This window comes from Cariama cristata, unplaced genomic scaffold (assembly GCF_000690535.1).
Source record: "Cariama cristata isolate BGI_N322 unplaced genomic scaffold, ASM69053v1 scaffold34152, whole genome shotgun sequence".
Taxonomy (NCBI): Eukaryota; Metazoa; Chordata; class Aves; order Cariamiformes; family Cariamidae; genus Cariama; species Cariama cristata.
This window is the reverse complement of record NW_009606072.1, coordinates 2157-2526: the sequence shown is the minus strand read 5'-3', so window position 1 is coordinate 2526 and position 370 is coordinate 2157. Positions and strand designations below refer to the sequence as shown.

The 370-nt window shown below is 61.6% G+C and overlaps 1 protein-coding gene across 1 annotated transcript in view; it reads left to right on the top strand.

Annotated features, from left to right (window-relative positions):
• Window positions 1-370, top strand: part of TMCC2 (transmembrane and coiled-coil domain family 2) — a gene marked incomplete at its 5' end in the record, with an annotated part of 2390 nt that overhangs the window by 750 nt on the left and 1270 nt on the right. The window contains one exon of the mRNA XM_009696231.1: window positions 8-174. Within this exon, the coding sequence (XP_009694533.1) occupies window positions 8-174 (167 nt within the window). The remainder of the gene's footprint in view (window positions 1-7; window positions 175-370) is intronic.

Sequence of the window (370 nt, the reverse complement as noted above, 5' to 3'; positions counted from 1 at the left end):
CCCCAAGTCCAACCCGCTGGACAGCCACCACAATAACTTTGACACCATCCTGGAGGAGCTCCGGGAGATCAAAGACAGCCAGTCGCACCTGGAGGACTCCATGGAGGACCTCAAGGCCCAGCTGCAGCGGGATTACACCTACATGACGCAATGCTTGCAAGAGGAGCGGTACAGGTAGGGACGGGTGGGTTCCAGCATGTGTCACCCAGGGTAGCTTTTTGGGGACCGCAAGGTCACCATCCCGGGCTTGTCTGGCTAAGCCCTGCATGCCAGGGACGTGGGGAGCTGCAGTCCCCACTGCCCTCCTCCCTGCCAGACCCGCCAGCAGCACCGCTGCCGTGGAGGATCACGCGATGTTTTCCCTTCCCCA